We start from the raw sequence: 25669 nt of genomic DNA, 5'->3' as shown, positions 1-25669 counted from the left end.
AAAAGTTCAAAGAGCGCATGCCTGTAGAAGAAAGAACACCCTGCAGATTTTCACAACCAGTCGCCTTGCCTACAGGTAAAGGCTCTAAACATTGGCCTACGTAAAAAAATTGAGCAAAATGCCTCATAAACTAGGAGTTAAAGAGAAAATACCAACATTTGTTTGAAACTTTAACACCCTGTATCTCGTTAACCATGGGCCTGAGAAAAAAAGACATGAATGGAAACTCGACTGGTTTTGAGGTCCTCTACACGCCCCTGCTCTGTGTTTATAAGGTAGTGAGTCACTCTGTATATAAAGGTGAATGTATGTATGTATATAAAGATTCTAAAGTATGTATATAAAGATAAAGGTTCTAAAGCAAATTTATCTGAAATTTTATAAGGTACCTGTCACAAAGGACTGCTGCGAGACACAATAAAGCGTGGCCTGACATGGAGTAAAAAATTGTTACTAGTTTAAAAAATGACAATTTTTTTTCACTTTTTAAGCTACAATTTCTTTTCTGCTTTTCTCATAGAAATATGACCAAATAATAAAAAAACGTGGTAAAAAATGGCAAGGTAGGAAGAAATGTCATGTTTTCTGTCGTTTTTTCGCTAATTTCTCAGGACCAGATTGAGTTGGAGCTCTCATTTTTACACCACTGGATGGAGCACAATTGGAGCTTTTAGTAGGCGAAAAATGGCTTGGGAAATATTGACAGTTTTCTTAGAAAACGACATTTTATGAAACGTGTTAGTTTTTCGCGGTTCAATTTTTAAATGCAAAATCGACTCAATCAGAACGCCGCCTTTCCCGATGTTTCTCAACCGTTTGAACTCGAGAGCAGTTTTGCTATCATTGGAAAGATAATTGGAAACCCGATTCAATAAGTATGCTTTCTGAATATCGGGACTCAAAGATCGCGGTTGAAAAAATGTAGCCAGTTTTCACACAAAAAGCGAAATTTCAGTATCAGACATTTCAGTTATGGCATCTTTAGTAAGGAAATAGTGAAAAACCATGAAACTTCTAATGCAACAATCGGAGAGTCAATTAGCCAATACAGCGAAAAATTGGCGCTACTTAAAAAAACCATAAACATAGTTTAAGAAATTTGGAAATGCGTGAGGAATTTTTGACTTTTTTTATTGAGAGCAACATTTTCAGTCGCCCATGAACTTAATTGCCACATTCTCATGCAAAAAACCCAAAAAAACACAGTTAATACTTTTAATCTCTAGTTTATTTATAAACAGATCTTGTACATTTAAAAAGATAATAAGCAGGGTAAGTCTTTGTTTCCTTATAGAGAGCTTCGACCAAGCACGATTGCAAGTAAAAAACTCTTACCATCTATGTAGGTATTGATAAACTAACTTTACGTAACAATCCAAACAGTCATCGACAGCAACAGGTTGAAAGAGTCTTTCAATAAGTCGGCGGGACGCACTTGTCCACTACCTTCTAGGTCATTAAAATAGAACTATATTAGATCGATTCCACACTTTAATAGAATTTCTTTCGCCATATGATCAATGGGTTTTCGTTGGTCCATCTAATTTACATTGAGAATATTTACACTGAGCGTGATATTTACACTTAAAAGTCGTTTATCGGGTGCAAACAGGGACACCACATGAGCAAGACAAAGTACTTACATAGTATGTACATATTTATACTAAGATTAGTCGGGTTTTCTAAATTGAAAGAATCAACGTTTCCATATAATATAGACTCTTTAGATATCTTAACATATACAGCATGATAAATATGATGATTGTCAGGTGATGATGATAAGGGAGGAATGTAGAACAATGGAAGCACCAAGATTAATGAACGACAGTCAGCTCTAACAGAAGGGAACTATCAAAGCGCTGTTTGAAGCCAGGAAAGCTTCGGATGCTTCAACAATGGGAATTGTGCGCTACTCTACTCAATGGGAACGTATTCTTTGTTGATCCTCTTCAGGAATGAGTGGATCGCCTTGAAGGTGGGCCGATCGGTGTCGTCCCGGCACCAACAGCTGCACATTAGCTCGTAGATCCCAGACGGGCAATGTTGGGGCTTGTTGAGCATCACCTAAAACCCACCCAGGCACTATTGGATGATCAAGCTGCTATTTCCCGACCAACCTGCAGTTCGCCCCCATAATACATGTGCTCGGCGTTCTGGATCACTTTCTCGTTGGACAAATTGGCGAAGGGGCGGTCACAGCAGAAGTTCAAAATCTCCCATAGAGTGACCGCAAACGCCCACACGGCACTGGAGCAGGAGTACCGATCCTGCAACCGCACGTTAATGAGTTAACACCCGGCTGATCCAGAGCTGCTTACCAGAAGAATGCTTTCCCACGGCAGCCACCTTATGGGGGCGGGAGGCCGGCCGCCAATTTCCGCGTACTCCTTGCGGTATTGCGGCTTTGACATGGCAATGTCGGTTATTTTGATCACATAACCACGCCCTACCAGGCAGTTTCTTAAACAAAAAAATCCACCAATCAGTACGCAGTAGGCGGTGAAAAGACGCCGCTTTACCTGGCCGCCAAGTCCTTGTGGGTCACATGTTTCGACTCCAAGTACTTCATGGCTGAGGCGATTTGGGTTGCAATATACATCAAGCTTCCACTGCTGGAAAGTGAAAGGAACAGTTAATTGAACGCTTAGTCTCCCCAATATTATTGTTATCAATAGAGCCTGAGACGCGCATCGAAACAGTGTTGTTTAGGCTATCAGGAAATTGAAGATTTTCGTGCAGCCCAAGCCAATTAAGCCGATTGTAATTAGCAATGCGATCGATTCCTATAACGTGAATGCTGGTTGTGCAGCAACAAAGCTCACGCTGATCGATTTCAGAATTTTGCTTTGGCATTATCGTGATTAGATAATTTCGGATTTTGATGAATCAATTTGATCGCTGTTTGTCGGCACGTTCCAACGCGCCATCCCTATTATTTGCCCGACAATTATCCAAACGCGTTTGCTTCGAGACGTTTTGGTTGAACTCCACGTTTTTTTCGCCTCGAGCGGCTGCAAATTGACAAAAATATTGACGTTATATGAGACACGATCCCAATATTGCGCCCTCAAATGGGATTCGAACACGAAAATACTGTGACGCTAATTGAGAAATATCGGTTTGAGGCGCCTTTGATATTTGTGTTTGTCGCCCGTTTCGCCCATCAACTGTATAATCTAACTTTTCGGGAGTAATACCGCATTGAAAACTGTGCAGAACAAGATTCGCCAAGAAAAATTTATTTGAATTGATCATCGGCAATAGGAATACATATATGGTATTAACTGAGACGATCTGAATCGCCAATTTAAAAAATAGTTTGAAACTGAAAGGGTCATTTTGAACTATTCTCGTCTTGTTTTTTGAACAGTATAATTTTTTAAGATAGCACAAGCTTCAAGGTTAGCCAACCTCAGGCACCTTGGAAGTCACTTTAGAAGACACTTGACTTTGCACATTTTTCGGGCACGACACTTATTTTGACTCAAAAACACTAAATTTTGCGATTTTTTACTTTTCGTCGTTCAATTAGAGTCGGGCTCGGCTCGACAAATGAATTAAAGCTAGTTTTATATCAAAGTAATGCTGAGCTTTCAGGCACACCACTGGACGTGAAAAACACTCCAAATTTTGCAATTTTTTTCTGTTGGTCTTCGAGACAGTGTCGTGTCCGAACCGCTCAGTACACGAAACGTAATAGAGAGTTTTATGAGAAAGTTGCGCCGCGGCCTTTTGGTACCACACTGACTTTGACGCGAAAAACACTGCGAATTTAGCGGTTTTTTACTTGCTTTCCTTGGTCTTATCCGAAGGACACTACAAATGGATGAAAAGTGTTTATGCCAAAGTTGTGCCTAGCCTTTAGGGGCCTTAAACTTTGACATTATTCACTTTTTGTGATCCAGTCAGTGTCGTTCCCGAAGGGCTCGGCACAACAAACGCATTAAAAGTGTTTAGTAGCAAAATTGTGCCGAGCCCTTCGGGCACGACACTGATTTGGACCATCTAACTTTTCCGATTTTTATTTTTAATCTTCCAGCCAGTGTCGTGCCCGAAGGGCTCGGCACAACAAACGCACTAAAATTGTTTAATGTCAAAGTGGTTCGCACTATAATCCCAACGTTTCACTCGCACGTATGACTAAAATTATTTTGGGTTTGAAATTCCATCAAAAGATGGCAGCAAAACAGTCGGACCAAATTCCTAAACGACGAAAAACTCGGCGATTATTTACCAATTAACTGTTCCAACATTGTCACACGGTTCTTTACGCGATGAAAATTCTGAATGATTCTAAATCCAATAAGATCATTTAAGGCAGTTGCGGAAAACTCAATTAGCCGCCCACTAAACGTTGAATGAAACGGGACTAAATGAGGCAAAACCATCCCTCAAAAGGCCGCTAATCGAATAGTCGTCGGGCACACGGTCCGATTTCAAAACAATGCAACCGAGCCTGATCCCGGCCAATTAAAAGCCGGAAAAAGGGCCTCAAACAAAGGCTCGATTATTGCGCTTAATTCGAACCTCATGGGCTGATCCTCTGCAGGTCGGATGCTTCCATTCCTGTTGACCAGGAATTGGAGATATTGAGCCAAGTCGCCCATTTCGCCATACTCGATGACCGTCCAAGGGGGCTGTTCAGCTGTGCAGACCTGCAACAATGTAAAAAGTGGTTTGAGGCAAATAAAAAAAACTGGGAAAAGCTCACCCCTAAAATCCTGCAAATGTTCGGATCGTTCAACCCGGCCAAGAAGCGGATCTCTCTGAGGCTTTCGACCGCATCTTTGCATTTGTCGGGGTTGGGCGCCCGCACTATCACCAGCCTGCAGACGCTCGGAATGATGTCTTCGAGATTTTCCGTCTCGTATAACGAGAGCTGGAAATCAGAATGAAGAAATGAATATTGAGCAAATTTCTAAATTAATTGGAAGTGAATGCCCAAAGTCATTTTACTCCTGAGTGGATTTTTGCCGAGCGCCGACCGACCCGCACGAAACTTGATAATTTAACTTATGAATAGCCCGAAAGGCATCTAAGTTATCCGCAGCTATTCCCGCTCGAGTATCTTATCTAGTTCCGGAATGAGAAAATATTGTTCTTTTAAATAAGTTTTCGAATAAGTTGCCGTTGATTTAGGTCGACAGTTTCTCTACCTTTCGCAGCTGCAGTTTAACGCTCATTTGTTCGGCAGGAATCGGTGCTGGAAAAGTTCACTCTCTAACTTTCACTTAGTTTGGATCAATTTCTCTTGGCCCTTATGGCCAAGCGACTGGTTCCACGGCTCGTAATGGAGCGTGCAGTTGGAATGTGGATCTTCTCCTTAGATCAATTTTGCACGACACATGCAGCTGTTTCATAAAAATTGGCTTTATGACTCAGTTTCATTAAGCCGAACAGAGGCAAAGGTTCATAAAAACAGAACAAAAGCCCGAGAGCATTTAATTCAGCATGAAAAAGTTTTGTTCACGGTTTGAAACCTGTTTTGTTCACGGCAATCGTCCAAACTAGTTCGAATCAAAAACTTGTGTTTAAAAATATCTGCGTGCGAACAGGCACTTTCTATAAAACAATCAACAATAGAAGAAGGGAAATCGACAAACAGGGATGATCAAGCAAACAATTATATCATTACGTTAATTATGTAGTTCACTGCCTTCGGAAAGTGGTAAAAGCCCCGATATTGCTTCAGTTTCTTTTGGCAATGGTGACTAAATATTCAGTTTGGTACGGGAAGTGGACAAAATACGTCGTCAGTCCTTTGTTCATAGACGGCACAAAAAGGATGATGTGGCGCCAATAAGGCAAGTGTACTAGATTATCAATTTTCTTCTGACGGAAAGATTAAAGTTTTCGATTCGGAGTGAATATTTACTGTTTGTTCAGGTCTAGTGTGATTTCCTTGAGAATGGGTAGGAAATGGAGGATAGGGCGCCAGCCTGTAGCAAGCTGGTAATAATGAATTCTTATCCATAAATTATGGTGGGTTTATACACGAGAATAAGAAGAAAGGCTTAAGGCATAAGAATAACGCGTTAGGTATAACGCCACTTTTTTGTTTATAAAGCAGAATAAGGAACAATATTATTTTATGCACAGCCAATCAAATTGCAGCATAGGCTTATGAAACAATTGGGTGGTGTCTGTTTATGTCAACATTATTTCGGTAACATACCAATAAAAGCTAATTTCATATAAATATTGTACATTAAAATGGATTTGTCCACTGAAGAAGCAGTAGCTCTTTTTGGTTTAATAATTTCGTTTTCTAACCTCACAGCAAAATGTACATACGATGTTTGGCGGTCACGTGGGATACTGGCATATGATTTACCTTACAAACTGAGCATTCCTCATTAGAATAACGCCTAACGCATAAGATAAAAGTTGGCAACTTTATGAATCCTTATTCCTTAAGCGTTAGACAGTATTCGGTTTATAAACACCTCTATGGACTGATGCGCAACGGACTTTTAAGATACGCCTTAATCGTTAAGCGTTATTCGTTATTCTCGTATATAAACCGACCATTAGTTTAAATTGAGTTTAGTTTTTCGAGAAGCCACTGAAGTGGATGGCATTTCTTATTTATCTTTATTTCCTCTGTTGATTTCAAATAAGTAAACTTTTAACTTAGTTTCTGTAATACTGAAGAATGTTTTACTTTCTTTCAAGGTGGCACAATGTAGCTTTCGGTAAGTTTGGCATTACTTTGCCCCTGGTTGGTAGCTGTAGAGCTTTTAGTCCCATATTATATTGCTGCATGCCGTATTTATTCGACAAGGAACGACGAGGGACGATCAGGATTCTGGTTTCAGTTTTGAAATTTTTCGAATTTCCTTTCTGTAAAAATAGTTTCAACTCAGATATGAATTGGGTTCTCTAGAGAAGACTCTTTTGATATGTAAAATATTAACTTTCTGTTGTAAACTATACTTTTTATTGTCTTGGCAGATAGTCTTGACTGTATTTAAATGTTAAAATAGGGCAGAATCCAGACCAAAATTCCTAAAGGTAGGTGGAACCTGTTTATTGTTTTGTGACGGTTTAGCGGATAGCGCCCTAAAAGGTTGCAAGTGATCTTCTCACACGACACTCTATAAACAAATTATTTTTGCCAAACGATTCGTACAATATAATTTCAGTCCGATTTATTTCATATTTTTGGCCATCCAGAGCCCTTTAGGCTTAGGTAAGTGGTCCAGATCAAGATGTTTAAGCAGACTAACAGCCACTAAATTACTTTCTTGAGAAAAAATCGGGATTTTAGGGAATTTTCAGCAATCTGGCTCTGGACAGCATTCCGTTTTGTAGAAGTAGGTGGCAACCAGGATTGTAGTTTATCTTTGATGGTACTTATGCTAATCGCATGTGCAAATCTGTGGATTTTATGAAGCGAATTTGATATAACGGTTTTCCGAAATTATAGCGCACTTATTTTCGTATGCTTTCGACTTTTCTTCGGATAAAACAGGTAACTTCGGATCGTATATAACAGCATTATATACATTTAGCTGCAATTAAAATATTACTTTAACTATCATCTACACACAAAGAAAGACACTTAGAGCAAAACTATAATTTTAAAAAAGGCGTCTTTGTATGCAACAAACTATATTTTTTCCAAAAAGTCGGGTACTCGGCTTTAAATCCACTGAACATTTTTTGACTGAGAATATTTTGTTTGGAAAATCGTCTATTCGGCATCAAATTCTTCATAAATGTCAACTTTTTCAACTTAAACTAATTGCTAAAATATTTTTTTCAAAATGCTCTCTGAGTATCAATCATCTCAATCAAACTCGTACTTCCTTGCTGTTGCCGCTATCCCATTTGAGGCTGGAATGGTTTTTATAGCTAGTTCTTTGGGCTTTCTGGTGGTATTGGAAGCTTTCAAATGTCTGGACATTAAACGAAGTTCCGGGCAAAAGAGTGGAGGTATGCGTAAATGGAACAGTCGAACGGTTGCCAACATACAGGACTCATTATCCCCCAAACCGTTGCTCATGTCGATTTTTTTCAAGACAGCTGAACCCTAGTGAATACCCGTGGCAATCCAGGCCATTTTTTGTTTTCGAAATGTTGCCAACAGTTTGGAGTTATGGGTAAATAAGTGTACAAACAATGTGGGTGGCAGTTTAAGTCTCTCTAACTTGAAATTCCATTTTCTGCGAAACTATATTCGAAAACTATGTTAACCAAAAAAAAGTGGCATTTTGGTCTAAATTCGACCCGCAAGTTCTTCACTTGAAGAACTTGAAAGAACTTGCACATTTGCAATTTAGAAAAAAAATATATATATTGGAGTTTTTTTTGTAAACCCTTGAGAAGCGCGGAAAAATACATTTTGGAGTTAAAAATCTGGGTGTGCCGCCACCAATAGAGCGTGTTCGCAGGCACAAAACCAGCTCTTCAGATCCTTGAAAAGTTAAACTCCCCTGGAGCCAAAACGGTGACCAAAATGAACTTTGGCCCTGAAACAACTTCTTACGCCAAGTCTATGGGCGTTTAAAGGTTTTTTGAATTTCGGAAAAATGTTGATAACTGACCGAGTTACAGGGCAAAGAGTGGAAGTGGAAGTAAAATGTGCAAGTTTGACAGTTTTTCGCTTGCCATTATTCAGAGCCCATTTCCTTCCAAACTGTTGCAAATACAACTTTCTTATAGACAGTGAATGAGTCGAGAATACACTTTGCAAACGATCTCATGTTCTATTTGGAAAATAGGTATATTCAAGGTAAAAATTCAAAGTATTTTGTTCGGACAATCGTCTTTTCGACATTCAAATCATCAAAATTTCCAAATTTTTCAATCCAATGTAATTTTCTAAGACGCAGTTTTTATATAAAATCATACGGTACGGTAAACAAGATTTACAAATCGGCCCGATATTAAGAGTTATGCAGAATTAAAAATAATTATTAAAATCCATCTGATCGTCGTCTGAAGTCAGTGGCGAATCTTCTTCGATCACCTGACCCGAACAATCGACGCGGATTTTACAAACAGACTCTAGACTCACAAACAGACTCTTAAACATCCATTTTGAGTGAAAACCCAGGAACACGTTCAACATCTTAAGCATCAAATGTCTCGACAAATCAAATGAAATCGCTACATGAATTTTTGCTGGATCCGATCTGTGCTGTCGCGCAGACTAAAAGTCAAAGTTTATGTAGAATTTCTCCCAAACAGATGATTTATTCCTATAAAAGAGCTCAGCATTATTTCAGCCCAATATTACATAAAACGCTCAGTTGGAAGGGGTGGAGCGAAATTAGGCCACCTCGATCACCGGACTTAAGCAATCGGGACTTTTAACTAGTGAGCAAAGGGAGGAGTCCCTTTTAACAGTTTTAACCCAATGAAATCCCTTCCTGAATGCTTCCTAGTTAGAATTTATAGTGCTACGACGGTTAAAAGCTGAATTAAAACAGTTAATGCATGTCTAAAATTGGATCAGAGATCATAATTTTTTGCGCAAAAGTATGAATGCTACAAGATTTTACAAAGCGACCAAAAATACCCAAAAAGGATTGGCGCATCAGTTCGAAAAAAATAAGCGGATCTCAGAGACCAAATAAAAAGTTCTAGTAGTTTTTGCACCAGAACACTCAAGAATTCCTCAGTTGCGGATAAATTCGGTTGCTTCATCAAAACATTAGTCTTATATGTAGAAGAACACAGCGAGTTTCATTAAAAACCGTCGTACCATTGTCCTGATATTTTTGACTTTGACCCTCAAAAGCAGAGAAGCGATACATTTTTTCTTAATAAAACTCAGGTCAGATTGTCTTCTTTTGATCCAAAGAATGCCGCTTGATCATATGCCTACGTGACACCCTGTATAGTACAACTTTCGGGGCCTTATTATCAACCGACCCTTTGGTTTCCTGCAAGCCCTGACAAATTTCCACAGTGTCGAATATTATCCCGCCCGTTAAAATACATGGATTCCGAAGTTCGGAAAGTCACTGGACCCTATAAGTTAACTTTGTCGAAAGTCAGCACAATGGGCCTTTCTTGTAAGTTAAATTGCCTATTGATTCATACGCCGCCCGAGCGGATTCTTTGTCATGTAAAGTATACATGACAGCGGAAAAATAGGAGCAATTTGTCGGTTTGAGGACAGTTTTTGGGCGAGAAACGCTCTTGAAAAGTAGCAGTTTTCCCTGAGTGCCGTAGTGGAATGCTTACCTCACCAGCGGGACAGGAACCCAGTTTTTCGACCTTTCGCAGAGAATATCTGAGAATGGGCACTAGTTCCACTTCGCGGCAGGAATACGGCTGTCCCATGCTAGGGACAATATTCCAGCACATCATTGGGGGCAGTATCTTTAATATCAACAGGAGGATTAGCCAAGCAATGAAAACTGCCGAAAAATCCCCGACATACCCGATGCTTCTCCCTAGGGGCAGTGTAGAACTTCTTGCCTCTTTCACCACTCTCCCTCGGGAAATAGTTGCTCAGATTCATCACCATCGACTTGGGGCTGAGAGATGGCGTGCTTTGCAAACTCCTGCAACTCAAGTTAGCAGCCCGATAAACTCACTAAACCTCCCCGTCTTACCGGTAGTTCAACGGCGCGATAGGGGCTTGAATATCTGGCGTGTCCGGTAGGGGCGGTACCTCCGGAGGAGTAGGAGCTTCTTCGTTGAAGTCTGGCGACTCGATAGGAGCCGTCTCTGAGCACCTGCCGAAGAAAAACCCAGAACTTCTCCCCCTAGAGCACGTTGGCCAGCACCTACCTGAGAGTCGTGTAGGTGGAAGGGGTGTAATAGTTTCCCGCCAGCGAGGATCGGTACTCTTCATACGTCATGGGCGTGATTGGTTCCAAGCAACTATCCGGATGGCTGACGGGGGTGATGGGCACGCTCTGATTGGCGTTCTGAGCATTGCCAGATGAAAAGTTCATCAGCAGGTCCTGCGAGAGATTCGTTCTAGAACAGTGAGGCCAGTACCAAAAGCACGTACCTTCATGTTGATTTTCAAAGGGTTGCGGAAGAGAGTGGGCGAGCCCTGCAGCTTGTGCCGCTTGTTGATGATCAACACTATGAGGAAAACGATCAGCAACAGCAGCATGATGGCAGTGAGGACGCCAATGATTATTTCCACGTAGGCGTCGTCGTTTTTCGTGGCTGCAACTGAAAAATAACTCATGAAAAGTTTTCAACATTGAAAGAAGATTGAAGAGTCTTTAATGGAAAATCAAGGCTTGTGTTAATAGACTGCAGAAAAAATGACTATCTTCTAGGCAGAAGAATGTTTCAAAAGGAAGGTGGCGTCTTTTATGGAGCAAAAGTGGCGCAAAAGTCGACAAACCCATTTGCATTCAAACATAATCCGGTAATGGGAAAAAAATAAATAATAATGCAAACTCTATTCTATATTCGAGTCATCAATTTCATCTGCACAATGTACGACCGGGAATAAAGATTGATGATTCTAGTGGAGGCAAAACCGTTATAATTTTGATTTAGACGGCGGCAACAAAGAGCGCGTCATTTACCCGAAAACAATGGTTCGTGTCGTTTTTGCCTCCACCCAGTTCAGCATTATACACAAGACAGGCGCTTTTTTCCCTTTTGAAATTAAATCCACTGTATTATTGTTTACATTGCTTTTATTGCCGTTTGTCTGGACTTTATTATGGAGGTTCGCTTCTGGCAGCGACAGCGCACATTAAATCACCGGGCAAACAGGTGGATTGACAACGAGCCAAATAAACTAATTGAAGTTCTTAATGGCCAGTGGACCTGAACGCTTTATTTGCCCCACATTTTAATTAGTGCCTATCAATTACCATCCCCAAGAAGCCTTATTCTTCCTTAATGGCATCAAATGCTAAATGTAAGCTCTTTTGAATCAGCCCCGGTACATCGGCAGTGTGTGACAAGAACAGACTAGTTTGCTTGGCAACCGCTACGTTTTTCTCTCTCTAGACTGAGGCTGGACGACGTCAGTTTGATTACGAGGCGATATTGAAAGGCAAAGTAATTAGAATTCGAGACTTTTAGAGAAACTTTATACTTCTTGAAAAAATCTACCCTCCATCTTATGCGTCGGTAGATTACTTACTTACGACTATAGACTTACAGGCTCACTCATGCGTGTTTAGAACCTCTTTGATATGCACCCTTAAGGTGTCCAAGTCTTTAATAAAAAATATTGTCGGTTAAAGATCGCAACCGCTCAAAAAAGCTTAAAATGAACAACAAATGTCGATTTTCCTCAACGTAACGTGACCAGCGTGTTTTTTAATGAGCTCGTGACGTTCCATGCTTGCTTGAAATGAAAATGATGTAACATTTGAGAAATTTTGAGAAACTTGATACTTTTTGAAAAAATCGACCACCACGTTTAGAAAAATTTCGATTCAAAATCAAAATTTGACATGCGCGCTTTTTCAGCTCAATCGATTGTTTCTGGTCTGAGAAGCTTTCCGATATGCATATTTTTTTGTAAGGAAAATATCGCCGGTTAAAGATCGCAACCGCTCAAAAAAGCTTAAAACGAACAAAAAATGTCGATTTTTCCGAACCTGAAGCTTTCAGCATGTTTTACAATCAGCTCGTTACATTGCTGATTTCTCGAGATAAAAGTAATTTACGATATTTTAATCAATTCAATATTTTATTAAAAATCGATCGATCTTTCGATTAAAAATAAAAAATTTATATGTCTGTTTTTTCAGCTCAATTGATTGTTTCCGGTTTTCGAAGCTGCCCGATGTGCATTTTTTCGTTCGAGTTATTCATAAGGAAAATATCGCATCCGCTCAAAAAAGCTTAAAACAAACAAAACAATGCGTGCGCTCCATTCCCCGTTTTCTTGAATTGAAAATGATGTAAAATTGGAGACATATTTTGAAAAATTCGACTATCACACTTAGATTTTTCACATTTCGGCCAAAAATAAAAATTTCACATGCGTGTTTTTGGAGCTTAATGGATTGTTTCCGCTTCTCGATATGCATCTTTTATCGCTCGAGTTTTTAGTAAGACAAATATCGTCGGTCTAAAATCGCAATCGCTCAAAAATCGCTTGAACTGAACAAAAAGTGTGGATTTTTTCGAATCTCAAGCTTGCAGCATGTTTTTCAATCTGTTCGTTGCATTGCTCGTTTCTCGAGATAAAAGTGATGCATTGTCGAGTCTTTCGTAAGGACAATATCCTCGGTTTAAACTCGCGACCGCTCAAAACTCGCTTAAATGTACCAAAAATGTCGATTTTTCCCGATCTGGAGCCTCCAACATGTTTTCCAATGACCTCGTTGCATTCCTTGTTTACTCGAGTTAAAAACGATGTAAAATTTGAGACATTTCGAGACACATGATATTTTTTGAAAAAATCGAAAAATTTCCCTTCAACATCAAAATCTAACATACGCGTTTTTTCAGCTCAATTAATTTAAAGAAAAATATCGCTAGTTAAAGATCGCAATCGCTCAAAAAAGCTTAAAGCAAATAAGACATGTCGATTTTTCCGGATCTGACGTGTCGAGCTTGTTTTTCAGTGCGCTCGTTCCATTCCCCGCTTCCTTGAAATGAAAATGATGTAAAATACGGGACATTTAAAAAAAAAATCACACTTAGAAACATTTCGGCCAAAAAATTTAAATTTCACATGCTTGTTTTTGGAGCTTAATGGATTGTTTCCGCTCCTCGATATGCATCTTCTATCGCTCGAGTCTTTAGTAAGACAAATATCGTCGATCTAAGATCGCGACCGCTCAAAACTCGCTTAAAATGAACCAAAAATGTCGATTTTTCCAAACCGTTCGTTGCATTGCTCGATTCTCGAGATAAAAGTGATGCATTGTCGAGTCTTTCGTAAGGACAATATCGTCGGTTTAAGCTCGCCACCGCTCAAAAATCGCTTAAAATGTACCAAAAATGTCGGTTTTTCCCGATCTGGAGCCTCCAACATGTTTTCCAATGACCTCGTTGCATTCCTCGTTTACTCGAGACAAAACGATGTAAAATTCAAGAGATTTTGAGAAATTTTATTTTTTTTTGCGAAAATCAACCCCCTTAGGAAAATTTCGTTCCAAATTTAAAATTTCATATGCGTGTTTTTGAAGCTCAATGGATTTTTTTCGCCCTTAAAAGGTCCTCGATATGCATATTTTTTCGCTCGAGTCTTTAATAAGAAATATATCGCCGGTCTAAAATTGCGTACGCTCAAAAATCGTTTAAAATGAACCAAAAATGTTGATTTTTCCGAACCTGAAGCTTCCAGCATGTTTGCCAATCTGTTCGTTGCATTGCTAGTTTCTCGACATGAAAGTGGTGCAATTGGGGCATATTGATGAACTTAATATTTTTGGAAAAAGTCGATCACCACACTTTGACCCACCCAAATTTGAAAAAAAAACTAAAATTTAACTCAAAAATCAAAATTTCAGATGCGTGTTTTCTGAGCTCAACGGATTATTTCCGAGGCTCCCCGATAAGCATATTTAAAGCTTCCGGTCTTTAATAAGGAAAATATCGCAGGCGAAATCGTGAGCGCAATTTTATTGATTAATTTGAAACTCACGTTTTCAAAAAACACTTTATTTCAAAATTAATACAATATTCTTTATTATGTGGATTTGAATTGTGTGTGACCGAACCGGACCTAACAATTAAACAGACCTGACCATAGACTGTCTTCAACTGAATTATCGTTTCTGCCGTGGCTACTTTTATACTTAAATCATGCTGATCATAGTAGAAACGATACTACGTCTTATTTTAATCGTTTAGTCGGCGTAAGTGGCCATATAATTGCGCTCAAAAATGGCTTGAAATTAATAAAAAATATCGAGACAAAATGCATCGGCAAAAGATAATTAAAAAAAATCGTTTTTTACCAAAGCAACCAAAAGCGTGTTTCAGAAAAGGCTGTGGCACTGTGAGCTGAAAACAATGACGGTAACAAAAACCGGAGCGCTCTATTTAGTTGGAGCGGGCGAATTAGGCGAATTAAACGGGAATTTCCAATTGACTCTAAATATCGAATGGCTCTGTGGGCAAGTTGTTCTTTTTCCATTTTCCAGCTGGAAATTGCGCTTTGTAAACTTTCATGACTTGTTTTAATAACGGTTACCAAAGCCAGTATCGGGAAACCAACTCGCAACTAAAAATCAATTTATTCACATTTCCAGTATGGCAACAACATCAAGTTTACGTTGTCTATTTAAAGGCTTCAACAGTGGCCAGTTTGGCGATTGTTCGAACCGGTTTCCTAACATTTTTCAAGCCGGTCGAGCTTATTAAGTTGGACCCGTTCATTTTCACTTTGGATTTGAATCCGAAAAGGGCAAATAAAAAGTGGGATTTGGGGTCTGGTGACAAAAGGGCGCGCACCAACTTAATGGTCCCGATCGGAATAATGCTCGAAATTAAAAACCAGAAAGGCAAAAAGTTTTTCCATTAAAATCCCACCGAAAAACCGATCGGTTAAATTGTTTTTGTTTGCTCCGCAGTTCGCGTTTAATTCCCGAACCGAACTCCCTGCTGGACAAGCACCTAATATCATCAAATTGTGGAAGATCCAGACGAGCGCCGCTTCAAAAACTGTTCTTCCCCTGTTTTCCATTAAAAAAAAACATTCTTCACCAATTCTCATTACAATTTAAATATACATTTCCGGTCGTATTTTCGATGCATTTCCTATCGATCTCGTTACATGATAGTAAATAGTGTTTAGGCTGAACGATTTCGCATCAAATCTAATGGATGTTTGCTGTTTTTAACCGTTCGTTCAATTACTCGGTTTGTGTACTGTTTTTCCACCACACCACAAGCCGGAGCCGATTTGATCGAAATCATCATTGGTTTTTCGCACGATTGTTCAAGTTGCAAACAACAGTAGCGGACACTTTTTAATTTCGTTCACCGTGTAACCATCTTGGTGTAGCCAGGACCAATAAATAGGGCCAAAATGCCGTATTCGGCCCCTCCGAAACTTCGATTTTACATATCATTAGCCCTAACCGCAGTAATATTTTACGGAAAATCGTCGAAACTCCGCCTGATACTTACTTGTTTCGAAAGTCTGGAGCATTTTATCGTCGTTCGACGTGATGATAACCTCGTTTTCTTGCAAATCTAGCGCCTCCTCTTCCGTAACGTTTGACGAAATTGCCACTGAAAACATGAAAAAATAATTATTGAATGCGGAAAATGGCCTATTTGGAGAAGATTAATTTTCAATAGGAAAACAAGGAGCGGTTGCAGATTTATTGAAAATATGACCGCCCAATAGAGCTGAATTAGTGTTGTCTATTGGCATTTGTTGTCTATGGGCAGCACACTCAAAAACCGTTAAAATTGAAATATTTTTTACATTTTTTTAAATCAATCTCATCAGCCGGAGACTAGAGTTTGATATTAGATTGGTGAAAATTTCAAATGGTTGCTTGCTTCGATTTCTTCAAACAAGCCTTCATTTTCGTTCGTTCAAAGCGTTGATTTTGTGACCGATATTTACAAAACTGGAAAAAATCAGGATTTAGAACGATTTTTGTAAACGGCTCAGCAGTTGTAGAGGCGAGTATGTGGCTAGAACTAATGCAGATTTCTAGTTGCTGCGTACCTTAGCTTCAAAGGCGCGAATTTTTGAAGTAAAGAGGGCAGTTGAGTAAAAACGTCTATATTTTGCTCTGCTCTCAAAAGCTGAAGAAATCAACATTCTAGGTAATTTTCCTTAAACCCTAAGCGGTTGTAGAACCGAGTATATTTTAGAGATAGTGAATATTTCAAGGTTCTACGGGTCTTAGTTTAAAAACTGCGATTATTCGAAGTAGAGACGCAGTTGAGTAAAAACGTCCATTTTTTGACCTGTAGTTACAAAGCTGGGAAAAATAAAGATTCTGGGCGATTTAGCTTAATCCCTAAGCGGTTGTAGAACCGAGTATGTTCTAGATATAGTGAAGATTTCAAGTTGCTACCTGTCTTCGTTTAAAAAGCGCAAATTTTTGAAGAAAAGAGTTCAATATAAACGTATATTTTGTCGCCGACAGTTACAAAGCTGGCAAAATCAAGATCCTGGGCAGTTTTAGTAAAAGGCGCAGCAGCTGGAGAGTCAAGTTTGGTTTAGAGGTAGTGAAGATTTCAAGTTGCTGCTTGTATTAATTCAGAAAGCGCGAATGTCAGAAGAAAATGGCGTAGTTGAGTAAAAACATCTATTTTTTGAGCGATATTTACGAAGCCGGAAAAAATAAAAATGCTAGGAAATTTTTGTAAAACTCGTAGAGCAAGTACGTTGTAGAGATAGTGAATATTTCAAGTTTCTATCTGCTTTAGTTTAAAAGGTGCAAATTCTTGATGTAAAGAGCGCACTTGGTTAAAAACGTCTACTTTTTGACCGATACTTACAAAGCTGAAAAAATCAAGATTCTGGGCGATCCTTGTAAAACTCTGAACAGTGATAACACCGAGTATGTCATAGAGCTAGTGAAGATTTCAAGTTCCTACTTTAATTTAATTTGTGTGAATTTGAAAAAAAAAACAGCGCAGTTAAGTAAAAACGTCTATTTTTTGACCGATATTTACGAAGCTGTAAAAAATCAAGATTCTGGGAGATTTGTGCAAAACGCGCAGCAGTTGTAAAGCCAAGTACGGTTTAGAGATAGTGAAGTTTTCAAGTTGCTGATTGCCTTAATTGAAAAGGCGCGAATTTTTGAAGAAAAGTGCACAGTAAGATAGTGCACAAAGAGTAAAAACATTTATATTTTGAGCGATATTTCCGAGGCCGAAAGAAATAAAAATTCCAGAAGATTTTTGTGAAACCCCGAATATTTGTAGAGGCCAAAAGATAATGACGATTTCAAGTTTCTACGTGCCTGAGTTTAAAAGGTGCAAATTTTTAAGGTAAACGCGCAGTTGAGTAAGAACGTCTGTTTTTTGACCGATATTTACAAAGCTGGAAAAAGGCCAGATTCTTGGACATTGCTGTAAAGCTCGTACCGTGATAAAACCGAGTGTGTTCTAGAGTTAATGAAGAAGTCAAGTTGCTAGTTGCTTAAATTTAAAAGGCGTGATTTTTTGAAGAAAACAGCGCAGTTAAGCAGTCTATTTTTTTCGCCGATATGTATGAAGCTGTGAAAAACCAAGATTCCAGGTGATTTTTGTAAAATTTGCATCAGTTGTAGGGCCAAGTCTGTTCTAGAGTGAGAGAATGTTTCAACTTGTAACTTGACTTAATTTAAAAGGCGCGAATTTTTGAAGAAATCAGCACAGTTGAGTAAAAACATACATTTTTTGATCGATATTTACGAAGCCGGAAAAAATTCCAGGAGATTTTTGTAAAACTCACAAGATTTGTAGAGCTAAGTAGCTATGTTCGAGAGATAGTGAAGAGTTTAAGTTTCTAGGTGCCTTAGCTTAAAAGGTGCGAATTAATTTTTGAAGTAAAGAGCGCAGTTGTGTAAAAACATCTATTTTGTACTGGATATTTACAAAGCTAGAAAAAATCAAGATTCTTGGCAATTTTTGTAAAACCCTGGATAGTGGTAAAACCGAGTATATTCTGGAGTTAGTCTAGAGTTTCTAGTTGCTTTAATTTAAAAGGCGTGGTTTTTTGAAGAAAACAGTGCAGTTAAGCAAAAAGTCTATGTTTTGACCGATATTTACAAAGGTGTAGAGACCAGCATGTCGAAGAGCTAGTGAAGATTGCAAGCATTGTGGTTTAGAGATAGTGAATATTTCAATTTTCTGCTTGTCTTAGTTTTGGAATTTGGAATTAGGCACCGATTTTTGAAGAAAAGGGCGATTATTTTTTTGGGCGATATTTACGGAGCCGGAAAAACCAAAATTTAGGGAGATTTTTGAAAACTCTCAACGTTTGTAGAGTTAAGTATGTTCTAGAGATAGTGACGATTTCAAGTCTCTACGGGTGTTAATTTAAAAGGTGCGAATTTTTGAAGTACAGGCGCAGTTGAGTAAAACCGTCTATTTTTCACCGATATTTACAAAGCTGAAAAAAAATCAACGTTTTGCGCGATTTTCGTGAAACTCACAGCAATGGTAGATCCAAGTATCTTCTAGAGCTAGTGAAGATTTCAAGGTGCTACTTGTCTTAGTTTAAAAGTTGCGAATTTTTGAAGTAAAGAGGGCAGTTGATTAAAGACGTATATTTTGTGACCGATAATGACAAAGCTGAAAAAATCAAGATTTTGGGAAATTTTTGTAAACCGTGTAGCAGTTGTAGAGCCAAGTATGGTTTGGAGATATTGACGATTCTAAGTTTCAACGTGCCTTAGTTTAAAAGATGCGAATTTTTGAACTGAAAGGGCACTTGAGTAAAAACGATAATTTTTCGACCGATAATACAAAGCTGGAAAAAATCAAGATTCTTAGCGATTTCTGTAAAATGATGGACAGTGGTAAAACAGAGTATGTTCTAGAGATGGCGAATATTTCAAGTTGCTACTTGCTTTAATTTAGAAGTCGCGAATTTTTGAAGAAAACAGCGCAGTTGAGAAAAAACGTCCAGTTTGAGATCGAAACTTAAACAGTTGGAAAAAGTTAGCGTTCCTGGTGATTTTGATAAAACTTTGAGCAGTTGTGGAATCGAATATCGTCTAGACGAATTGAAAGTTTCAAGTTGCTACTTGCCGTATTTTGAAAGATACGATTTTTTTAAAGAATCGGGCGCAGTTGGCTCAAAATATCCATAGAGAACATTTGCCAAACTTGCTTTTAGTTACTTACGCTATTGAAATATTTTGATTTGATCCAGTTTCATTTTCTTTAATCGTCGGGCGGTAATTTGATCCTTTGGTTGATTTCAGCGTTTGAAAATTTTCGCGCCACTTTTTCCGTGCACCAATAAACGAACGCAAACCAGTGCGCCAGCAGTGCACTGACTAAATGTGAACATGAGTGGAGTCAAACATTCAGACCGTAGAGGGGAGAAAAGTGCGCGGACGGCGAACCATCCACCAATCATATTTACTGCACACTCGCATCTTTGATGAATTGTTTTTGGATCGCATTGAAATCATTTCAAAAATTGCTTTGTAAAGTATGGGTTTTCACGAAGAGGTAGTGAATTTGGCGAGTGTGCATTTATTGAAAAAACGAAAAACTGCCGGAAAAATGCCTATAATCTGAGTGAAGTTTTCAGCTTGTAAGCAAGGAAAGGGGGCGACTTTTCAGCTAGTACAGTTGCGCTTCGGTTTTGTAAATTTCTCACAATTCCAGGTAAAACGAATGTCAAAGACTGTTCGTTTGCATTGGCAAGCGGCACACTATTCGTATCCTAACAAGTCGTTTTCGGGATGTTTCCAGTTAAAATCCCGCATACAATTAAAACGACTTGGCGTCTGCATATTTGGAAAAGCGTAAAATCTACATTTTCGCCGCCGCAAGAACTGCACCGGTGTTTAATCTGCGATGCCTTTTGGCGTTTACCTTTTGCGCCAACCGGAGCACAAACAGCGTTAAAAATAATCTGAAACATTTTCCGCTTTTCCGCCGCCAAACACCCGTTTAAAAATTATAAGAATTCGCTGCCGTTTGAAGCCGGCTTTATGAACGAGGTTAAATGGATTCGGGTTATTATTCGCCACCTCCTTTCATGCGACAGTTATTGGCTTCGCACTATTATCGATTCCTATCCAGACACGTATTTTTCGCAATTATCTCGCCTCCCGAAAGGGATGTGCCAGATACGAAAGCCCAAACCTGTGAGGACTCTTTACACTGTCGCAATTTGCAAAATTAGCCCTCGCCCTTTATTACACTCACTAAAACATTGATGCTGGAACGCGATACGGCACGTATTAGAGACACAGGCATATTTCAGCGCTCCAAACATGCATTTTTCCGGCTTTGTGCTACAAAGCATTTTATTTTAATTGCCGGATAATGTGTCGTCCTAAACAACTCCTCCTTCGCCTCCTCAACCAACGCGCGTTCCTCCACCTCTAAATCCGGATCGATATCGCGTGCAGCTCCAATTTGAACTCATAACGACCCTCCCGGCACATGGATAAAATCGTCAAAATTAGAGAAAAATACACATTTCCTTTACATGCAAAAGCCGAATTTAAATAAATCCCCAGTGTGCCAAAATGTGAAAGCATGACGCTCGATCTTATATTATACAATATCGGACTATTAAACCCGCATAGCCTTAAGGTCAGGCCATATATCATTTTGTGGGCTGCTTTTTCTCAGGAAATGGATTTATGAGGGCTTGAAATGTCACATTTATAACATATACCTTAATAGGCTCGAATTCAAACGTTGGCAACGTTTCGGTGGATGCCTTAAATCCATTTTCAGACCGAGAAACCTCAATTCCTAGGTAAACGAATCTCAACTTTAAAAATGCCGTGCGGATTCCTGCCTTTCGGCAGGAATTTAATTATGTATGCGGAAGACTCTTCAGCAGCTGCATAAGAACAAGTGGGGTTTGACTCTACACGACCAACAACTGAATTTAATAAACGACATCAAAGTCAGCAAAATGTTTCGACTACCTACTTTAAATCTCACAAGTTCCAAATAAAAGTCACATTTGTTTTGAATCCGCCCTGGTACATCGGGGGTGTGCAAAAGTATCATAGTGGTTTCCATGGCAATCGCTATGTTTTTCTCTCTCTTGACTGCAGCCGGATTACGTCAGCTTCATTACGAGGTGGGTTGGATAAATAATTCAATTGCGAGTTGAAAATTTTGCCAAGAGATAAAATTATTGAAGTTTGGCTTAAAGCGTTCGCAAAAAGTCGATGCTGCTGAGACATCATGCAATTATGCAAGTTTTCCAACAAAAACATCCAACTTTAAACTCGAATGGAGTTGCGAGTTGAAACTTTTTTCCAGTATAAACAATGGATGAGGCTTTACCCGGTTAAAATTTGAGCTAAATTGGAGTGTGGGCTGATTTTTCAGACGCACTCAATCGATGCCGCTGATACAACGAAGGAAGAAAAATTTGCAACTCCAAACTGGAAAGGAGCAGCGAGTTGAAACCTTTTTCCAGCAAAAACAATGCAAGAAGCTTAAATTGATCCGATTTTGAGTCAAATGCGAGCTCAAAGTCAAAGCTGATTTTTCATAAGGTTTCAAAGGTACGGATACGAAGGCTGAAAATCAAGCAAGTTCTCGAACACGAACAGGACGAAGTTTGCAACTCCAGATCTGAAACGAGTGGCGATTTCTCACTTTTTGCCAGCATAAACAATGCATGGACGTTTAGTCGAGCGGATTCTGAGTTAAAACCGAGGTTAAGCTGATTTTTCATAAGCTTCCAAAGGCGACGGTGCTGATACTAAGACGGAAAATCACGCTCTCGCTCGAGCTCAGTTCTCCAACAAAAATTTGCAACTTCAAATCTGAAAGGAGTAGCGGTTTCTAACTTTTTTTCTAGCATAAACAATGCATGGAGGTCAAACTGCTTTTGAGTTAAAACCGAGCTGATGCTGATTTTTCATAAACTTTCAAAGGCGATGCTGCTGGCACGAAGGCCGAAAATCACGCAAGTTCTCGAAAAAAAATTTGCAACTCCAGACCTGAAAAGAGTGGAGATTTCTAAGTTTTTGCCAGCATAAACAATGCATGGACGTTTAGTCGAGCGGATTCTGAGTTAAAACCGAGCTGAAGCTGATTTTTCATATAAGCTTCCAAAGGTGATGCTGCCGATACGCAGGCGAAAAATCACGGTCTCGCTCGAGCTCACAGTTCTCCAACGAAAATTTGCAACTTCAAATCTGTAAGGAGTAGCGGTTTCTAACTTTTTTCAGCATAAATAATGCATGGAGGTTTATTCGAGGAAATTCTGAGTTAAAACCGAGCAGATGATTTTTTTTCAAAAGCTTTTAAAGGTGATGCTGCGGACACGAAGGCTGAAAATCAAGCAAGTTCTCGAACAAAAATTTGTTACTCCAGATCTGAAAGTAATGGCGATTGCGAACTTTTTGCCAGCATAAACAGTGCGTAGACGTTTAGTTGAGCGGATTCTGAGTTGAAGCTGAAGCTGATTTTTCATAAGCTTCCAAAGATGATGCTGCTGATACGAAGGCGAAAAATCACGCTCTCGCTCGAGCTCACAGTTCTCCAACAAACATTTTCAACTTCAAATCTGAAAGGAATAGCGGTTTCTAACTTTTTCCATCATAAACAATGCATGGAGGTTGAATTCAGGTGCTTCTGAGTTAAAACCGAGCTGATGCTGATTTTTCAGAAGCTTTCAAAGTCGATGCTGCTGATGCGACGGCTGAAAATCACGCAAGTTTTCGAGCAAAAATTTTCACCTCCACACCTGAACGTAGTATCGATTTAAAACTTTTTACTTGTATTCAAACAGTGCATGACGCTTCAATTGAACCGATTTTGCGTCAAATCCAAGCTAAAAAATATTTTTTAAGAAGCTTTTAAGCCGATGCTGCTGATAGGCCGTCTGTAAATCAGGCAATTTCTTGAACAAAAATCTGCAACTGCAAACTCGAAAGGAGCAGCGGGTTGAAAGAGTTTTGCTGTCAATAAAAAATGAATGCAGCTTCAATTTGGTAGAAATTTCATAGAGATAACTAATTTAAATCAACTTTTTGATAAGATCTATAGGATCTAAAAATGCCACCTGCAAAGACTAAATCCATGGGGCGCCGCTGCTTGCGCTACCATCAACAAACCGACTTTTTCATTAAACGCAAGCTAACTAACCGAGCGAAACTAGTTTTAAAAACAATTCTCTAAAGGGCTGCGATTTGCATATTTTCGCGGTAAGTTTCCCTTAAATTCGGAAACTTGTGGCTGAAGTTGGCCGGGCGGCGCAATTTGAAAGAGAAAATATGATTTTTGTCTACGTGGTTCGTGTGGAAACGAGCGAAACTTACCAGAGTTAAAAGTGACTTCGCTCAGCATCAGCAACTGGTCAGCGAAATAGAGGTGCACTTTGATAAAGCGTCCGATACGATGATGCAGATTGATCGAGACGTTTCGGGCACTCTCCAGCACTTTGTCCTGCGGATAGGTGTAGGACAGAGTGGGGCCGTTGAAAAAGCGACCTCCGACACTGAAGAGAATCTTCGCCTTGACGAACACCTGTAGATGGAAAAGTGCAAATAGAGTCACTGGGTCAAGCTATTAATTTTGCTTAGGAATTATTTATGGCGATAAGTAGCAGGAAAGTTCGCATAGCGATGCGGAACGCTGCTTCGGTCCCTGGCGACGACTGATCGCGCTTCCCAAGCCATAAACTATTTAATTACTTCAAAGTTATTCCAAACATACAAGGAGGAAAGTTAGCCGGCGTCTCCTAGTCGAGGACTTGTGGGCTCATTGGTAAATCAAACATATTTCCAGGCTCTAAATATAATATTCCGCTACTGAGACGAGCTGTTGAAGAATAATTGCACATAGTCAAAGTGAACTTACGTAGTCACCCCAATAACGTGCTTAAATGGTAATTTTGAGGATTAAACTTTGGAAGTTGACGAAAGAAGCTACAGCTTGCAACCTTCTCCATTTTCACCCTGAAGAGTCAGATGTTGAAAGTTATTGGTCAATTTCAGTTCAAGTTTCTGCTTCAAATGGAGCCAATGTCCAAGATCAAGCTCTCTTTGAGCGGATCTTTGATGCAAAAAATGCCGGAACAGCAGAACTGAGCCTCAGTTTGCAACTTCATCAGGATTCACTTTAAGGGGCCAAATTTGATTTGACCATTCGAATACGAAGTTGTTCTTTAAAAGTCCACTAAATGCACTTCCAATCTTCTCTCGTCCATTTTGGGGGTTTTGAGAAAAGAATACGACGGAAATTGAAGAAAAAAGGAGAGTTTATCAGGATATTTTTCTAGCTTTCTTCGTTGCGTTTTAGCCGTTTGTTGAAGAAGAAGAAGAGTTTGAAACTAAAAGAAGAACCCTTTCTTTGCAAATTTCTGTCAGCCAACTGTCAGAACGTTTCGAATAAAGCTTTCTTCCTCAAATTACACAGCAAAGTACAAGGTGTCCCGTAAACTCATGATTGAAAGGGTACTGCGATATTCTTCGGACCAAAAAAAGACGATCTGACCTAACTTTTATTAACCAAAAATGTCTGGCTCCTCTGCTATTGATGGTCAAAGTTCTTCAAAAAATGTATTTTTTCGAAATATCGGGAGAATGGTACGATGTATTTTAGTGAAACTCGCTGTGAATTTCTTCTTATGTAAGACTCATATTTTGATGAAACAATCGAGTTCAGCCGTTTTGGACAAGTGGTGAATTCTTGAGTGTCGTGGTACAAAAACTACCAGAACTTTTTAGTTGATCGACAAAAATCAACTAATTTTTTTAGGTTGATGCACTAATCATTTGGTCACAATTTTGTGCTCTTTGTAAAATCTTGTAGCATTCATAGTTTTTGCGTAAAAAAAATATGTCTGTTTTCTAGACACTTAGCAATGCGTGCATTTACTGCAAATATGCGCCGTGTAAACGCAAAACCCTGAAAAATACTTTGAATATGTCGGTCATTTCTTCATTAGAAAACGTCATTTAAAACGAATTTGTGAGATTGATTGATAATTATTTTATGCCTCGTATCACAATATTTGCAGTTAATGTCTAACATTGTTAAGTAGCAAGGAAACAGAAATTTTTTTTTTCGCAAAAGCTATGAATGCTACAAGATTTTACAAAGAGTACAAAATTGTGAATAAATGATTAGTACTCCAACTTTAAAAAAATGA

At 39.1% G+C, this 25669-nt stretch overlaps 1 protein-coding gene across 1 annotated transcript in view; it reads right to left on the bottom strand.

Annotated features, from left to right (window-relative positions):
* Positions 1 to 1210: 1210 nt before the first annotated feature.
* LOC109537708 (discoidin domain-containing receptor tyrosine kinase B) overlaps positions 1211 to 25669 on the bottom strand; it is a 126086-nt gene continuing 101627 nt past the window's right edge. Inside the window, exons 8-20 of the mRNA XM_019904564.2 lie at positions 23835 to 24042; positions 16033 to 16137; positions 10976 to 11145; positions 10750 to 10925; positions 10572 to 10694; positions 10397 to 10520; positions 10198 to 10335; positions 4712 to 4879; positions 4528 to 4655; positions 2520 to 2612; positions 2319 to 2460; positions 2118 to 2267; positions 1211 to 2064 (exon numbers count right to left, since the gene is read on the bottom strand). Coding sequence (XP_019760123.1) covers positions 1915 to 2064; positions 2118 to 2267; positions 2319 to 2460; positions 2520 to 2612; positions 4528 to 4655; positions 4712 to 4879; positions 10198 to 10335; positions 10397 to 10520; positions 10572 to 10694; positions 10750 to 10925; positions 10976 to 11145; positions 16033 to 16137; positions 23835 to 24042 — 1875 coding nt within the window. The 3' untranslated portion in view covers positions 1211 to 1914. The remainder of the gene's footprint in view (positions 2065 to 2117; positions 2268 to 2318; positions 2461 to 2519; positions 2613 to 4527; positions 4656 to 4711; positions 4880 to 10197; positions 10336 to 10396; positions 10521 to 10571; positions 10695 to 10749; positions 10926 to 10975; positions 11146 to 16032; positions 16138 to 23834; positions 24043 to 25669) is intronic.

Source organism: Dendroctonus ponderosae, unplaced genomic scaffold, assembly GCF_020466585.1.
Source record: "Dendroctonus ponderosae isolate FM_Combo_2020 unplaced genomic scaffold, Dpon_F_20191213v2 Dpon_F_20191213_9, whole genome shotgun sequence".
Classification (NCBI taxonomy): Eukaryota; Metazoa; Arthropoda; class Insecta; order Coleoptera; family Curculionidae; genus Dendroctonus; species Dendroctonus ponderosae.
The sequence above is the reverse complement of the archived record's forward strand: the minus strand, read 5'-3'. Positions and strand labels throughout refer to the sequence as shown.